The 13,727-nt window shown below is 38.5% G+C and overlaps 1 protein-coding gene across 1 annotated transcript in view; it reads right to left on the minus strand.

Annotated features, from left to right (window-relative positions):
- Nucleotides 1–388: 388 nt before the first annotated feature.
- Nucleotides 389–13,727, minus strand: part of DCAF6 (DDB1 and CUL4 associated factor 6) — a gene marked incomplete at its 5' end in the record, with an annotated part of 80,428 nt that continues 67,089 nt past the window's right edge. The window contains 5 exons of the mRNA XM_009077115.1: nt 389–833; nt 2,384–2,489; nt 4,995–5,083; nt 6,598–6,754; nt 10,655–10,793. Coding sequence (XP_009075363.1) covers nt 769–833; nt 2,384–2,489; nt 4,995–5,083; nt 6,598–6,754; nt 10,655–10,793 — 556 coding nt within the window. The remainder of the gene's footprint in view (nt 834–2,383; nt 2,490–4,994; nt 5,084–6,597; nt 6,755–10,654; nt 10,794–13,727) is intronic.

The following is a 13,727-nucleotide window of genomic DNA, read 5'->3' on the forward strand; positions in this document are numbered from 1 at the left end:
CCAGCATTCTGTAATCCACAATAGAGCTACTCAGCATCTGCCATTCCTGGCAAGAACTGCCATTGAGCAAAACCACTCTTCACTGTTCTACTTCTCTTTCTTCACTTTTTCTTGTTGCCATCCAAAAATGTGTGGAAGAATAAAGCCTATTACACAGACTGAACTCCCTTCCTTCCCAAATAGTTTTGCCTACATATGTGTGGGTGGCCCATGGAAATGCAAGAACCAAGAGACATGGGGTCTCAAAGTCACAGAGAATCCTAGTGCTCACTGTAATTGTATTTGTCACTTTCACAAACCTTGTAAGAAAGAATGCAAATGAAGGCAGTAATGGGGTTATACTTACAAGGTGATCAGTCAATGGCTGCACAAAGAAAACCCACAAAACTACTTAAAACAACCAAATCTTTTTATTAGAAAGCAACAAACATGCAAACAGCAGGTATAGAAATTATTTGAACCAACGTTTTTACTATAATGAAAGTTACTTTAAAACATTGATCCAAGCTCCCACATTTGCAGGTTAAGGAAAATATTGCACTTTGCATCTTCTAGCACCCCTCATACATGGCAAAACATTTTAAAAACATTTTTGCTTATTTTAACTTGCACACTCTCCCCAAGTCATGCACACAGTCATTCAAAAACAGAAGGTTAGGTTATCCAAAAGCAATACCTCAGAATTGCACTAAAGCTCTGTAAGGAAAAATATAATTAATGTCTTGTACAAATCCCACTGATGTCTAGGTGCTCACACACAACTGCTGCTTATTCTTCGTCTTCGTTTTCGTTCTCCTGACCAGATCCCTCTGATCTGTCACCTTCCAATCGGTCTGTAAAACACAGATTGAGTAAAGAGAACTGGCAAAGTTTTCACTTTCTGGTAAATATTTATAAATCCTGTCTCCCTGTGCTGTTACACAATGGACACTGGCTGTGGGTTATATGGAAGAACAAAGTCCTTACAGACTGACAGCAGAGAGTGGGTAGGAATGTTACCACAGGACAGGAGGAGAAAAGCCTTAAAGGATTTCCAGGCATAAAAGCAAAATTTGTGTACAAAAGGAAACACCTTGTAGCTGCTGACTGGTTGTCAGCACAGGAAAGATGAATGCAAGCATCCTATTAAAATGAGATGGTGAATACAAGGGACTGTTCTGGGGAGCTGAAACCAGAACAGCTGCAGTTAGAAATGGAACACTCCAGAACCTGGGGGATCGCTGTCTATCACCAAACACATCAAAGAAAGTACCTTTTGATGTGAATGTTCAGAGAACAGAAAACACAGAAATGTGCAAGGGAACATGACTGGCTCCAGATCAATCACTCAAACACGCACTGTCAGGGTAAGAAACACTCCACCAGCCATACCACAGATTTTTGCTGAAATTGTTTTAACTCAAGTGTAGGATGGTTCTTCTAGTATTTTACTCCAAAGAAACAGTAACACATGAAGGCCAAACCAAACTGATCTATTCAGTTACAGCAGTGGTGAGGCATACCCCTGAGTTGGATACATGGCATCCTTCTGGTTCCCTAGTGCTCACAGATCAGGGAGAGGTTAAAGAGGAGCAGCAGCTGCCACTAGACCAAGCTTCCTTCCTTCCTACCTCAGCACTATAATCCCACTGCTCTGCTCAGCCAGTGCAGTGTCCTCATATTCAATATCTACAGTCACTTTCACCCTCACAGAATGGTTTGGGTTGGAAGGGACCTTAAACATCATCTAGTTCCAACTCCTTTCACTAGACCAGGTTGCTCAAAGCTCCATCCAGCCTGGCCTTGAACTTCTACAGCTCTGTTAGGTTTCTGTCCCACATGCCATGCCTGCTTCCCAAAACTTCATCTTGCTTCCTACCTAGTATGATGTCTCTCCATTGTTCTGCATCTTCACTATCAACCCACTGTGCTCAACTTCTTCAGCACTAGCATCCAAGAACATCCGTTCCCAGAGACAATCCTCCATGCAACCTCTTATCACCAGTTTCAACCCCTAGGGAACTGCTCCTACTACCACCTGCTACCCCAGGAACAGCTGCCAGCAGCCTCACTAATATCTCCACGGTCCTGTATCTTCACACACACCTTCACCCCTAGAAAACTGCAAGCTTTCTGGAGCTTATTGTATTCAGGATGGACAGTATGGTAGTATCTAAAAATATATTTTGCCCTTTTCTTGCTTTTTCTTTTGAGGTAGAAAATAACAGCTGCAAAAATATTGCAAGTCTTACACTAAAGAAGCAATCCCCAAGTCTTTCTCTTAAGAGAATCTAGAACAACTCTTCAGTCTTCTCACCAACCCCAGACAGTGGAAGACCCTGATGATTCCCCAATCCACCTCCTAATTCACAGACCAATGTGGTGGACTTCAGAAGTCTCTCACCTGCTCTTATATGATTCAATGAAGCCAACATTCGTAACATAAAAGAAGCTGGAACAGTAATGGTGTTTCTGGTCTCTTCCAGCATTAATTCATTACGTGTTATAACCTGGAGGCAGGGAAGGGGGAAAAAAATCATCAACAATAAACACAGAATTGTACTGCATCAATATGAGTTTGTAAATACAAAGTTCATGTGCAAAAGCCATTTTACAGAGTTCAAAATTACAGTAAGGGAGTGATATTTTAACAATTACTTTGGATACAGTTACACCAATTGTATGTGGTAAGAGCAGTCAGACAGTGGACTCTGCCTACAGGGATCTAATTGTCTGTCTAAAGAATATTCTAGTAAAATCATCATTCCGTTGTCCACACGCATGGTAGATATTAAGATGAGTGACTGGGAAAATCTTTTGGAATGAGTTCTTGCATGAAGTAAAGCAGAGTGATGAGAGAAAATGCTGTTCCAGATGGCAACTGTTGTAGAGAACAAAGTTCTAGCACCAACACTGGCCAAGAATGTGGGAAGGAAAAGAGATGAGGTTACCCTAAACTCCCACCTTCATGCTGCCTGAAACTTTTGGAGAAAATCCAAGGAACATAAGCAATTCTCTATCCCCGTTCAGGAACATTCTTCAGTTCCATACTTCTTTCTAAACAGATCTACAGCTTGCCTCTCAGTGACTTGAAAGAGACAGCTCCTACTGTCTTAGTTCCAAGGAAAATAAAGTCCACTAAGGAATACTTTTAGCTCTTTTGCTGCATTTCTTCCTCACAGTATTTCCTTGCCATCATTCTTTCTTGCCTGGTAAATTCTAATCCCACACTGTAGCTTGTCTGTCAGCTTTTAGACCACGTTATTTTGTTACCACTAAACTGAAAATTTTCTTTAGGTGGAGACAAGTTCTGCCCATTATTCAGTCCTTCCTCCCAGATCATCTGCTTTAAGACAGAAAACAATGCATTTTTCTCCCTGAGACTCCTTCTCAAGCCTGTTCCTGTGGTGAGGAACACAGTTCTTGCAAATGCTTGCAGTGCCCTTCTCCAAGCCAAATCTGAGCACCTCTTTTCTGTTATTCTCCACTGTTTATCAGCCCCTTTGCACAGCTAATCACTCCCTGACAGAAACAAACTGAGAAGACAGCAGGCTGCCACTTCTTCCTCCTTCACTCCCTATTTCCCCAGTGCACCATCAGGAACACTCCTGACATGTTGCTTCTGAGGCTCTTTCTCTCTTCAGAGTTTTGTTCCATCCCCACTGTCTTTTCCTATGCACTAAGGTCATGGCCTCTCTCATTTTAAATATGGTCTTATATCTATACTGAACTTTCCCCAAACACAATGCTTTCTCCCTAGACCTTTCCATCCATGGAAAATTCAGTTCAGGTATGTTGGACACTTAACTCTAGCCAAACTTAACATGGTGAAAACTGTTTAACTGCTATGAACCTGGCCTGTGCCCTATATCGGTATTTCAATACAGGGATTCAATTAAAAACCAAAATCCATGTAAAATTACAAACCTTACTGCAGCCATTTTTTCTGAAAGTTCTACATTTGCCTTTTTTTTTAAAGTAAACACAATTAAATATCTAAACAATTTGTTACTATTAAAAATTAAGGGACAGAGCTAACAGTACAATAATTACTTTTGGCACACAAAGGCTCCAAAACATGTCACAGACTAAAGCTGTCATACAATGTACCAAGAAGCATCACTTCACTCAGTGTTACTGCAGCTAAAATAATGGGAAAGGTTCAAAACCCACAAGAGGATGGTTTGGGGTTTTTACAAGGGGATATGGGGTGGTGGCTAAGGCTTGTGGGTTTCTGTTTTAAATATGCATAGCACTAATACAGGGAAATAACAATTTAAAAATCCCAGTCTACTTGATCCCTGCTGCCCAAGAGATTTCACAAAAACCCCCAGCCTATCCACCCCACAACCAAATTTGTCCTATGATATTAAATACAGAAAACCATGCACCACTTTAATAAACGATGTTATGTAAATCACTAAAATATGTTTACTCAGCACTCAGCTATGTGATCACCACAGGCCAGTTGCTATATTCAGTTAGTTCTCTGAGGGCATGAAAACAATATGTTACATAACTTTACATACAGACTTTTTTAACTCGTTGGGCTTGCAATGTTTGCTTCGTTCCGTGAAGTTCCCAGTTTGAAATCCTAACCTTAACTCTCTTTTATGAATATTTAATAGGATTGATTTTTGCACTCTTTGTTCTTCTGTATATCATTGTAATTCCCACATTTTCTTCAGCTTTTCATTCATTTATTTCTTTAGAGACAGGCACTACATTTATTAATTCCTACCAGTTTTCCATATCTGACTGTTCACACTTCTTCCAACTCCTTTCATGTACACAATACCAGATAGTATCATACAGATTCTAGAAGAGCTGATGGAATACAAAGTGCCTCTGTGTGCTGCCAGGATATCAAAGTCAGCTAAGGGGCAGCTTTTTATTGTTGCTCATTTATTGAACATTAAATAACTCTGTTAATTCAATAGCAGCAATTAGTACCTAAGGCTTTTATAGAATAAGAAGATGCAACATTACTGTGAAAAAGGAGGAAAGGTTCTTACCTCATCTGCAAGTTTTCTGTTAAAAATCTTGGATTCTTCCAATGGTGACCAAATTTTTATGTCATAATCAATACCCGAAGAGGCCAGAACTAGAAGTAAGGAATAGGAATTCTAAATTAAATGTGTTATGTATTTATCAGTATTTGCTGCACTTGAAGCATTTACTTGCAAATGTTAACTCCCATGGTGAACACAGAGCTTGTAATTACAAAGTGTCCATAGGAGATCTGTGCTATAGATTATATGTTTCTCTCTCTCTCTATATATATATATATAAAGAAATCACATGCAAACATCCAGAGCCTCCTGTTTTACATATAAAAACCCACCTGAACATACCTAATATAGAAGCAGAAAGTAAGAGCAAACCCAGCCACTATCACTACATTTCTGCTGATGGCCTGGTTAGTGTATGCGTTAGTAACAAAGCCTTAGGATTTGCAGACCCAGATGCAAGGACACAAGTAAGATCATTTCAAACATATTTGACATTTGATAATTTCACTGTATTTCATGTAAACTGATTTCAGAACCACATACAAAGAAGCAATAGATGCTTTTACAAACACTTGTTAAAATATAAAACCAAAAAGTTGCAGAACAAGAACCACTGCAGGAATTAAAATTCCATAGAAACATCTCAGTAACTGGAAAACTGTACATGATTAACTGTTCTACAAGGAGGAGGACCTCTCTTCATTACATTTTCAGTGTGTAACAGGGGGAGAGTTGCACTCCAACAAGAAATCAGCAAAGCCACAGGGCATTTTGAAAGAAACGCCCAGCCTAGCCACACACTAGGACTTGTACAGAAACACAATTTAAATGCTTCAGTGAAAAGTTCAATGCTTATCCAATGTAGGGCAGTATTCCATGTCTCCCCAAGCTGTCAAAAAAACCCAAACAACCCCAGTCTCTCCTGGTATTATTACAACAACTTTATTTACCTATTTATTTATAGCTGTCTGTTACTATACAGCCATGCAAGCTATGAAAAAAAGAAATAACACAAATACTTTCTCTGACAGTGTCAGCGGCTGCAGAATGGTTCAGGTTTTCCAGCTACATGTGATTCCTTCTACTACTTTGGTCCATCTTTTCTACATTTTCCTCTAAATACAAATGAATAGAATTCCTATGAATGTTATTAATTCTTCTCATCTCACAAAGGCAGTGAGAGAGAGACACTCACTGCCTTCAATATTATGCATAGAGCCAAGTAGAGACCAGATTCCAGTATCAATTCCCAAAGTGTTGCTGGCATTTCAGTGATCCCATGTTTCCCTCATTAGTGTCATGGAAAACATTTAATGCATTGAGAGATGGAGATTCTTCTTATTACATCTGACAATATTTCTATAAATACTGTATCAGTAATATGCTCATTTCAATACCTTATTGAGTAAGGAGGGTTTTAAGGGCCAAAGGTCATTAGTAGAAGGCAGAATTAAAAGAAGTATTATCTAATTTATGGGGGGGAAAAATGAACAATAGTTCATCAATCATTACCATGCTCTATTGAGCACAGAATTTAAGACTGAGCTTTCAAATGTTGTGCTACAGATAACCTGAATATGCAGAATGTGAAAAATTATGATCTTACTTGGGTCAAATGGATGAGGCTGAAGACAGTTCACCACATGGTTATCAGCTTCCAGCAGCATGAGGTGTTCAGCAGTATGACGATCCCATATGAAAATATGGCCACAGTCTGAACCACTCATGACAAAGTTAGAACCCCAAAAATTGGCTTCCTTTATCTGCAGTAAAACAAAAAAAATTACTTTATAAGACCAGCTGGTGAGAAGAGCTCACCAAAGAGCTCTCCATATGCAGAAACAACATTTCAGAAAATTTACAGGAAACATTTAAAGATGATTGATTAGGTTAAAAAAAAAAAAAAAAAAAAAAGAGACAAAAAACTGTGGACCGAGCAGTTTGGAAATAAATGTCAGCAGATCTGTCACTAAACAAAAAGTGACAGGAAGGATACTGGAGAGCAGAGTATGTGAAAGAGTTTTCAGGAAGAGCCTGGAAAGTTAAAGTGTGTGAGAGGCTAATCCCTGGGGAAGGTTTTCCATTTACAGAGAAAGAGGAGATGAGACAGAAGCTTATGAAAACTGGGGGGTGGGAATTAACTGGGTCTGACAGACAAAAAAGGGTAATGAAATCAAACTTAGGATTTTTTTTCTCCCCCTTCTATAATAAATCAGATAAAAACTAAGACCTCTTAGCCCAATGCCAAAATTAAAGTTATAAAACAACAAAGGCATCAGGGTAAAAGTGACCCTTCAGCTTCAGCTACCACAGTTACAGTAGATGAAAGTAAAAGTATCTCTTCCAGCAAGAGGAACCAATAATATCACAGTTTCCATGACACAGCAATGATGCAAATTTCTATATGGTCGTTCCTAGCATTATTTTGTTGAGGTATCTGAGAACCTCTGAAAAAATTTTGAAGCAATCTGGCTAACATTTGTCCATTTGTCTTGTTATCAGAAGTGTTCCCAGGCTACCAGCAAAGAGCACACGGCCAACATGGACTATTTTTTAAAATTTTTGTTAATACACAGGTTGCTGTGTATAAATGTAGGGAATGAGGTAAAACCAATCTTGCCAAGGCAGTGAGTTGTTTGAGGGCTCACTGTTCACACTTAAGGTCATTTAGCATCTTGGGCCAGTTTATGGAATTTTACTTTGCACTGACTAGACTAGCATCACACAAATTAATAGAATTTTAAAATCACCCATCAGAAATTATAATAGGATGACCTTTGGTTTTGGCCTACCTCTTAGCTCCTCTATAACGTTACTGAAAACACAGTTTGACCCTGGATGATAACTGGCTATAATTAAAACATTCAAGGAAGAATTCTCAGATTGGAGAACTGCACGTTTGAAGGAGGAAATTGTACAGCTCTGAGAATAACATGGTTACCATTTCTACAGGAAAGATGCACAGAAAACATGGGAGCAAGTTCACAAACATGGCACTGTGGTTTACAGTGTGCTCATCTGTTTGTGAGGGAACACAGCTGGGCTGGACATGCCATTGGCTGAAGGGACTGAAGGAAGATCCAAGGTCCTTGAGAAGGCTTCCAGAACACCATTCATCTCTCATCACAGCTACAGTTTGTTTGGCACCTCACAGTCAGTGAAGTGAAGCAGACAATGTGCACTTGAGCTTTTCCCTTCTGGCAGCACTAAGTGAGGTTGATGGAAGGAAGGTTCCCTACAGAGCAGGGAACTGTCTCAGCAGAGACAGCAAAGGCTTTGTATCACATTCTGCCTTTCTTCCCCTGCCATCAACACACAACCTTCTCTCCGTATGATGAAGAGAGGTGAAAGGAAAAGGGATGTTTTAGGAAACACTACACTCATGCTTCAGGCTACTATACCAAGTAATGATTTATTACATAATCTATTTCCCTTTCCTTCTGTGAAGAACTGTAATTCAGTAGGTATTTAAACTCACTGCCTTAAGCTCTGTAAGATATTCATGGTCTTACCAGTATCACATACATTTGCTAACAATGCTGTGATGGCTAAACTGTCTTGTCCCTGATTTTGAGATTTAAAGATAACAGCAGAGATAGTCAATGACAAGACAGCTAACTTGACATGTACTTGACTTGAAAAAGTCTCTGGGAGACAAGTGAGTCAATAAATCTGCACTTCTCTCCTCTTTGTTCCCACCCCTTACCCCAAAACGTGGTAATATCATAGTATTGCAACAACAATGATATCTGATAATCATTGATATATTTTAGTTATATTTTTGTATGGATTATTACATTTATTATTTATATTAACTATACTATTTATATTTCCTAAATGTTATTTAGAAATAATTCCCTATCTACTAAATCCATTAATTGTGCGTTTACTAATTCAGTGGGAAAACCAAGACTCCTTCAGAGTTTCACAGATCTCTAATCTCCCAAGTTTTGGAGCTGACAGCAGCTGGAGCAGTTTGTCCTATGAAACAGAGTAGCATTGCAAGGAAAATGATCGAAATTGCAGGCCAAGATATCCATTTCCTTGAAATATAATGTTAATACTATGCTACACCTGCTACATTCAAGACACCCTAATGATTACAGCCTGAAAGAATGTGGCTTATTCAATTTCTGAGCCAAAAAAATCCACCCTAGAATATTTTTTTTCAAGAAGCAACTATTAAATTTGCTAAATGTAGAATAATCTTCCCATGCCAAGGCCTCTCTTGCCCTCCCTTCCTGAGAAGTTGTAACCCAAATGATGCCAAACAATTAGTCTGAACAAACAAGAATGGGGCACTTCCTTCACTAATGATAAGAACTTTCTCCAGAAATCACTTCTGATTTTACTCAGAGTAGGGCCTCAAAATAACCATTGTAAAACTATTGAACATAGCTGTCTTGTATCATCTGCAGGGTGAGAGGTTAGATGGGGTGGCAGAGGGAGGAGGGACATTGCTTCAGGAACAGCCAAAAACCACAGTGACGAGATGTGAGCTGAAAGTTCCACAACAGTCTGATGTTTGTGCTGGAGGAAAAAGCATGGAAGTTTCAAGTGTAGTCTTGTATGCAAAATTATTTTTTTAAGAGTTACCAGTTGTGTGTGTTCCTTGTCAGAGGTGCTCATGTGAATCAAAATTTAAAAAAACGACACAGATCCCTAAGAAACCAAACAGTCAAATCTGAGAAATAATCTACACGATAACATATGCAGGCAGAGACTGAATTAAGACCACTTAAACGAGTTCACTTTTGATACCTCTTAACTACCAAGTGCTTGATGCTAGGGCTTTTGAGCCATTAAAATTGATTTCTGAAATACAGTGCAGAACTCCTTGTCATTAATCAAAGTTTATTCTAAGCCCTGTTGCCTGTGTAGACTGAAATAAGGCATTTGCTGAAGCATTTCCCCAGTGTAATCAAAGCTATTCACACAAACTCTAGAAAATTGCTTTTGGAGGTGGAGGGACTATTCCTCAGATCCTCTGCAAAATAATGCACCAGCTACTTCTGCAAAATACCACTAAGCACTCAACTTCACAACTCCAAAATAATGTAAGAAGCAAAAAGAGAAATAGCAGGGAAAACACCATTTGTTTTTCATGCACCATTGCCTTACAAACACAGTAACTGTATTTGTCTCAAAATACAGCATTTTGTATGAAAATCAAAGTATCTAGTAGCTGGATTATGACATAATAACTAGCACTAGTTCCTTTTTTTTAATTCAGGAATGTCAAGGCTCTTCAAAACTGATTTAATCCTCACTTTCCCTTCCAATCTGTTCAAAATTATTATTGAATCTTTATCTTTAAAGAGCTTAGAAGGGAAAGTGATGATCAAATCAGAGTTTTCAAGGTAGGTACATTTTATACCATGTAAGCTGACGGACAAAATGAAAAAGAAGTTAAGAAAATGACCCAAAATTTCAAATGAAGGGGAGAGAATCTTAAGAAAACTTAAGTGCTTAGCACAGTGACACGAGTCACACTAAGTTTAATGTTCATTTAAAGCAAATTATGTGCCTTACAACTGAATATAGAAGAAAAAGTGCTTACAATGCATTACAATATCCTTTTTGGCAAGCATTGCAATGGGGCATATACGCTGAGTCAGTCAATAAAATCTCTACAGTTCCCAAAAGAGACAAAGAGTTTGTACCATTGTCCGTGAGTTCCGGTGACCTTTATAAACCATCTTTATTAAAGGGCGTCTGATATTCAACGTTTCCAGTTCTTCCATTTCTTTTCTCTCTTTCCTCCTCCTGAAGAGCTCCTGAATTCGGGCAACAGCAGATCGCCTACAAATTGCAGACAAAGAGAACAGTCCTGAGAGTCCATCCCTAAACACTGAAAGGGGCTATCCACAAGGTCTATGAAGTAATAATTAGGCACTCAAACACATTCTCCATGAGTTTGAAACGGACATCAACATTATCCCAAATGTAAAATTACAGACTTGAATTTTTTCCATCCCGGCTGAGAACAAGAATAGCATGCAAGACAGTGGAATGTCAAGTGCTGCCAGGTTTTATTCCCCCTCTGTAGAACAAACTTCAGCTGATGGCAAAATTCACATGCTATTTTATTCTTCACTGCTAGAGATCCTCCACCCACAATGAAGCAGCAAAATTCTGAAGTGAAAAATCTATGCCAAAACAGAAGTTTTTTAAATGTTAAAAAGTTATTAAGGATCTAGTGCACCTTCCAGTGTGATTTGGTTTTACCATAAGGTTTTGTTCAATGTATTTCTCTTCACTATTTCTGTATGACAAGACATGATCTAGACAGCTTTCAAAAAGTTTGAGATGAATTATTGCAGCACCTATCCCATATGTTAGCAGTGAGGGATACAGCTGAGCATTTCCTAGAACAACAGAGAAAAACCAGCTAAATTACACATTTTCTTTTGTGAATGTTTAATTTCAGGAATCTATGATCTTGATTAATCTGTGAAAAGACAATGGTGCCAAATTTTTCCTGTTCAGCTATTTGGTTCGTAGATGCCCATAATTGCATCCATAGCCAGACTGTCACATCCCAGCACCTGCATCTAGTTCTTTTTCTTCTGTTATTCCATGTCAGGGTTGGTATTAGCTTTGAGGCCCTGAACACAGTCTGAGGGGAATGTCACTTGAGAACGAGCAGGTATAGACTTTAGCAGAATGCAAGGATTCGAACTATTACAGTGATTTCAATGATCCTGAAAAGTAAGCTGTGGCAGAACTGAATATATTCAGAACCTTGGCACACTGCTGCCAGAAAGTAACCTGAATTAGTTCACAAATAATGTGGGTTTTAGTCACTGATCCTGCAGACTCCAGCAGCAAGACTTCTATTCCAGAAAAAAAACACCAAATCTGTCTCATTACTAATTCTCTCAGTCAGTGGTCTGCTTAGTTTTTAGCTTAATATTTGTCATAGGAGAAAGCTGCACCAAAAGGGTGAAGTAAATGTTATCCTACAGCTAGGCAAAGCAGGAATATGAATGCAAGTAATGAGTCATTAATATAGATTTATTTATTATAAAAACCAACAAACCACAGACTGTCATACTAAGAGATCATGTAATACAGCTAAGCTATTAGAAGATATTTTAATACTTTCTTTTTCATAGAAACTAGAGATCTGAAAGCACTAGCCAAAAGATTCACGTAGCAGTGCACTATTTATTTATAATACATTTCTTAGGAGTTTCCCTAGCCAAACGTCCCAAGGAAAACAGACTACTACTAGTTCCTTTTTGAGAGCTTTCTGTCCCCTCAAAATCTCACATCTGGGCAACTTTCTACTTCCTCCTTCTTACACTACACTAAATAAACATACTGTATTTGTTAGCTAGTCCTTGTAATACATGGAATCTCAACTTTAATCTTCAACAGATTTAAGAAGAGGGGTCTTTACAAAGTCTGTAAAGTCTTCATACAATGGAGGGGAAAAAAGAAAAGAAGCCCATGTTCTTTACCCACTGTGCTTCAAAGAACACAGAATTATTATCCTCACCAGTTTACTTCTATGTGAAGGAAAAAGGGTGGCATGTACATGATAGGCTACATAAACCACACAAGCTTTAAATGATTATTTGTACATATTTGGTTTTGTACTTGTATTTTAATGGACTTCATGTGAGAAAGTAAAAGCAAGAATCATGTAGTAACAAATGCTCTGCTACCAATACCATCAGCAATCACACAGCTTTGGAAAGAGCACACACAGCTCGTCAGCACAGTGAGACCCTCTTAGTTTGAGAAGCACACTTGCTGCCTTACACCTATCACCCACTGTGATTGCTGTTTGTATTTTTGGTGTATTTATTATGTGCATTAAGAACTGCAGTGAAAAAGCTGAGAAGTTAAACATCATTAGGGCTGAGAAAGCAGTAGACTGATCTGGCTCTTTCAGAAGGGTTACCTGCTGGACAGCAGTAACAAGTCTTGTGAGAAGCCTGTAACTAATTGGTAAGGCAAAGTAGCTTCTTACATAATATTTCATCTAAACGTCTCTGGAAAAAATTAATCTCCTCTTCTAAATTCCTCTAGACAGGAATATATTTCATCTAAACATCTCTGGAAAAAAATTCATCTCTTCTAAATTCCTCTAGACAGGAATATGCAGACATTGCAAAAACCTCAATACTACTCAGCAGCCAGATTCATGTATTTTTTTAATAAAAGTAGAAGCACAGAAGCAACTTTTGGTAAAAACTGTCTTTCAACTAAATTAAGCTCTGATTCTGGGCCTTCTTTTACAAGGCATGAATGGATTTATATTTAGTTATCTTGTAAAGCTGATGATTACCTTCAAGAGTGAAAATGCAGCCAAGCACACACTAACTGAGATACTGCTATTGAGCCCTCTAATAGCATGCTGCAAAAAGCAGGAACCTGGCAGAGGCAGGTCTGCTCCAGAAAAGATAAATATGAGCCCAACTTAATGACATTTCAGAACAAAGAACATTACAGGAAAAAGGATTCTCTCTCAGAGATATTACTTTTCCGTAACTACAGATTCTTCTATACATTTCTAGGTCACACGTGCACAAAAAATTAAAAATCCAAGGTATCTGTCTTCATGGCATTTTAATTGTCATTTACATTTGTGATAAGCAATTTCTGCCTGTGACAACAAACTGAAGTAGCAGCCTAATCACTTGGAGCATCAGCAGATATGGGAGCATGCTGTGCCATTTGTACTGTGCTGAAGTTCATCTAAAGCTGAGCCTGACTGTGAGCTGC

The sequence above is a fragment of the Acanthisitta chloris genome, unplaced genomic scaffold (genome assembly GCF_000695815.1).
Source record: "Acanthisitta chloris isolate BGI_N310 unplaced genomic scaffold, ASM69581v1 scaffold18156, whole genome shotgun sequence".
NCBI lineage: Eukaryota > Metazoa > Chordata > Aves > Passeriformes > Acanthisittidae > Acanthisitta > Acanthisitta chloris.